Source organism: Plectropomus leopardus, chromosome 3, assembly GCF_026936395.1.
Source record: "Plectropomus leopardus strain MGB_pleo_1.0 chromosome 3, ASM2693639v1, whole genome shotgun sequence".
In the NCBI taxonomy this organism is placed as follows: Eukaryota; Metazoa; Chordata; class Actinopteri; order Perciformes; family Serranidae; genus Plectropomus; species Plectropomus leopardus.
Window position 1 is genome coordinate 20,814,076 of NC_142178.1, and position 3,859 is coordinate 20,817,934.

Consider the following 3,859-nt stretch of genomic DNA (forward strand, 5'->3'; position numbering starts at 1 on the left):
GTTACACAACCCGCCTCATCAGTCGGTCTCTTACAGTCTCTCAGGGCAGGAAATGCGCCCTCAATGCCAAACGGGCTCCTGTGCGTGCTGGCACATGCTGCGCGCTTTGCTGTTGCGCGCACGTTGGTCCTTCTTGATGACGATTTAATAATCGGTGTTTGGGATTTTTTATATTGTTTTATTTGGATATCTCAGGTATGACAAGCAAGTGAAAAGCTTTTACGAAACTTCGCTGAAGGAAGAAACGATGAGGGGAATCTGAAGACCTCACTCTGCAGATGGAGGTTGGTAAAAAGCTTGTTGAATTTGATTTTTTGATGCGGATAATTTTCCAGTGTGAAAAACTGACCGGTAGTCTGCTGTGTCACTGCAGCGTTCACTGACCCATGTCACGTTTCATTCATCACTTTTTCTGTATAAATGATTATCGCAAACTGCCAGGGGACTCGGTAATAACTGCGTTTTAACTTTTAAAGCCACTTATCTGCTAAACATGAAATATCAGACCTGGAATGGACTCATAGCTCGTGCAAAGGTTAATCCGACAATATGTAGGGCATACCAATTTAAGATATACAGTCCAGCAGCAGGTTGTCACTTATCTTATATTTTAAAGATTAGAGATTCCGTTTTTTAGTAGATAAACGAAGTGACGATATTTATCAAATTAAAAAAGATGAAATTAAAAAAATATATCACTACAGCATCTATTATATACGGAGAATAGGCCTACTGTGGTCAGTGTGATAGCCCGAGAGATTTTAAAGGGAAAATGCACCCGAAAAAAGCAGGTGTAGGACTGTGGTGCTTCAAAATCACAGCAGTTGGGAAAAAAAGAGCATCACGACTTGATGACTTTTTAGTCAGTTTGGAGTGAAAGCTCAGAGCTGTTTTTGTTTGAGTTTTATGTGAAGAGGGATCAAACTGCTCATATTGCAAAATAACCAAGGCTGCTTTAAGTGTGTCTGTAGCTTTTGTTGAACCTTTACTGTATCTCTGAAACAGCTCCGGGAACAGCCTTCTGAAGGTGTCATCTTCAGTGTGATAAGCTCATTTTAATAAGACTTGTCAAATCAAAACGTTAATATTAATTGTATATCAAAGATGTGGCATGTTATTTGTTTAGAACCCAATTATGTCCACAACACAAAAAATACTGTAAAGGAGGATTTCTATTTTAAATGCATTCAAAAACGTAGAATCAAAATACTTTGTGTTATTATTTTCCTGTCATTCCTATGGACAGATAATCTGAACATGTGAAACCACGCAATAAAAATGACAATAAATGGTCTAAATAGGAGTTTGTTTATTTTTAATGAATAAATAAATAATGTGTATCTCTTGAATTTTACTTGTCATTGCTACTCAAAAATATCCTCAATTACTGATGTATCTACAGTAAACAGTGTGTTCCTGAGATGAATATTCTCCGTAAATAATTAATGGGATGTATTATAAGATGATTGTATCATTAGAAAATCAAATAGGACCAGTATTTCATTGTTTAAGTGATATTTCCCCTCCTCATTCACAGTGTCATTAAAATCCCCCATCAGTGTCAATGGACAGATTTCTTAAAAAATCTTAGAAAATTATGAGAAAAAGCCATTTCATTTGATATTCTGACATATATAAGTAATTTAACATCCTATGACATTAATCATAGATCTAGATGCCCTGGAAAAGCTATGTCCATTCGGATGGTCAGAGGATCTGAACGGGTTGCAAATTTGATATTAAGTAGGGATCAGTGTATTCCTAATCTGTTGAATTCTTCACATAAATTAAAAATAACACTTCCAAAGTGTCAGTGCTGTCTGAAGGCTCAGTACATTACCATTAGCTGCAATGCTTATAATATTTTCCAAAAGAAAATAATCCTTGTTTTACTTTTTTTAGTGCCAGATTATTGTTGGTAAATTGAAAATAACTGACTTTGTCTGGGTCATATGTATGTCCATTGCTGAAAGGGATGTCCATCTTTTCACAGAGTGACTTATGGGGACCGCTAACCATGGATACAGCAGATCAAATCAACACAACGCAGGTGGCAGAACTTGAACTTAAATCGTCAAACTGCTGTACAGTACATGATGAGAACTTTCTGAAGCTGGGCGACAGCACAAATCTGGTCGGGGTTCAAGTTGTTCTTATTCTTGCTTACAGTACAATCATATTGTTTGGAGTCACTGGAAACTCCTTGGTGATATATGTTGTCTTCAAGTTTAAAAATCTACGGACTGTCACCAATTTTTTCATTGTAAACTTAGCTGTGGCGGACTTGCTGGTGAACACGCTGTGTTTGCCTTTCACCCTTGTGTACACTCTGTATGGCGAGTGGAAGTTTGGTCAGGTGTTGTGCTTCGTGCTGCCCTGCGCTCAGGGCATGGCGGTGCACGTGTCCACGATCACCTTGAACGTCATCGCCCTGGACCGCCACAGGAGCATTGTCTACCACATGGAGACCAAGATGTCCAAAGACATGTGTGCAGTGGTCATTGTCATCACGTGGGCCGTCAGCGCCCTGTTGGCCAGCCCGCTTGCCATCTTCAGGGAGTACGGGACGTTCGACTATTCACCAGACGAGTCTATTCAGGTGTGTGCAGAGAATTGGCCGGGCAGCAGCATGAACGGAAGCATCTACAGTATATCAGCGCTTCTGGTTCAGTACGGTTTACCTCTGGCCATCAACTGTGTTGCCTACATCCGCATCTGGAATAAACTGAAGAATCACATGACTTTTGCAGGTCGAAATGACCGCCATCAGCGCAGGAAGAAGACCACAAAGATGCTGCTGACCATGGTGGTGGTCTTTGCTGTCAGCTGGTTGCCCTTCCATGCGTTCCAGTTGGCTGTTGACATAGACAGCACCGTATCGTATATGAAGGACTTTAAGCTGCTTTTCACTGTGTTCCACATTGTGGCTATGTGTTCGACATTTGTCAATCCCATCTTGTACGGGTGGATGAACAACAACTACAGGGAGGCCTTTCTGTCCGTTTTTAAGTGTTACATGCCCTTCAGTCTGAGGTCAAGACGCTCCAATGGCAGAGAGATACAAAAAGTTGGTGATAGGGTGTGTACAGATTGTAAATCAACAAATGTCTAAATTGTCTGTCTAAATTCTGCAGTCAGAGAAGGTGAATTGATGATATGTGTGGCGATACTGAGGGATGGTGAAAATGAGAGAAGAAATTACTTAAACATTTACATAAACAACTTTTAAATGATTGAATAACCTTTACAAACACTGCTTCAAAGTTGGGTCCTACTAGCTCTGGTATTTAAGAGTCAAGCTATTATGGATACTCCACTTTGTTGATATATTTTGTCTTTTTTTTTTTTTTTTTAAATGTGTTTCTTTATGATTTTTCTGACAGTTTATGTCTTTTGTATAAAAGTGCTTTGGATTGGTGGTTTGGTTGGACCACAAGCCCCAGGCGTGGAGTATGTGACAACCTGAAATTGAGACTCAACAATCTTTCTTCACGGTTATGGTGGGAACACACCAAACGCTAAGCGAAATTTCATGTCACGTTACTCGCACAAACACAGTGCAGTATTTTGCATCTTGCAAATATCTGCCCCTAAAGCTATGCTAATGGTGGTACTAATGAACTGGGGAAAGCAGCGAACAGCTAACTTGGTTTGCAGTAAAATACTAATGATAGTTGAGATCAAGTTGTGTAAACACACAGAGGCAACACAAAGGCTCTGAACCTGCGTGAACCAATCATTTATCATACTGTTTTGGTAGTGCATTACCACTTCACTCTCTCCACTGTGCACTACTTTCAATAATAAAAAAAACAAGAAAAATTACTCAGAGCATGATCAACAAAATTGCTTACGCAGG

At 39.7% G+C, this 3,859-nt stretch overlaps 1 protein-coding gene across 1 annotated transcript; it reads left to right on the forward strand.

Annotated features, from left to right (window-relative positions):
• Positions 1 to 1,474: 1,474 nt before the first annotated feature.
• On the forward strand, positions 1,475 to 3,438 carry npy2r (neuropeptide Y receptor Y2). Its single transcript, XM_042485969.2, has one exon. It carries the CDS (start codon positions 1,976 to 1,978, stop codon positions 3,110 to 3,112), a length of 1,137 nt encoding a protein of 378 aa, XP_042341903.2. The 5' UTR covers positions 1,475 to 1,975; the 3' UTR covers positions 3,113 to 3,438.
• Positions 3,439 to 3,859: the final 421 nt, after the last annotated feature.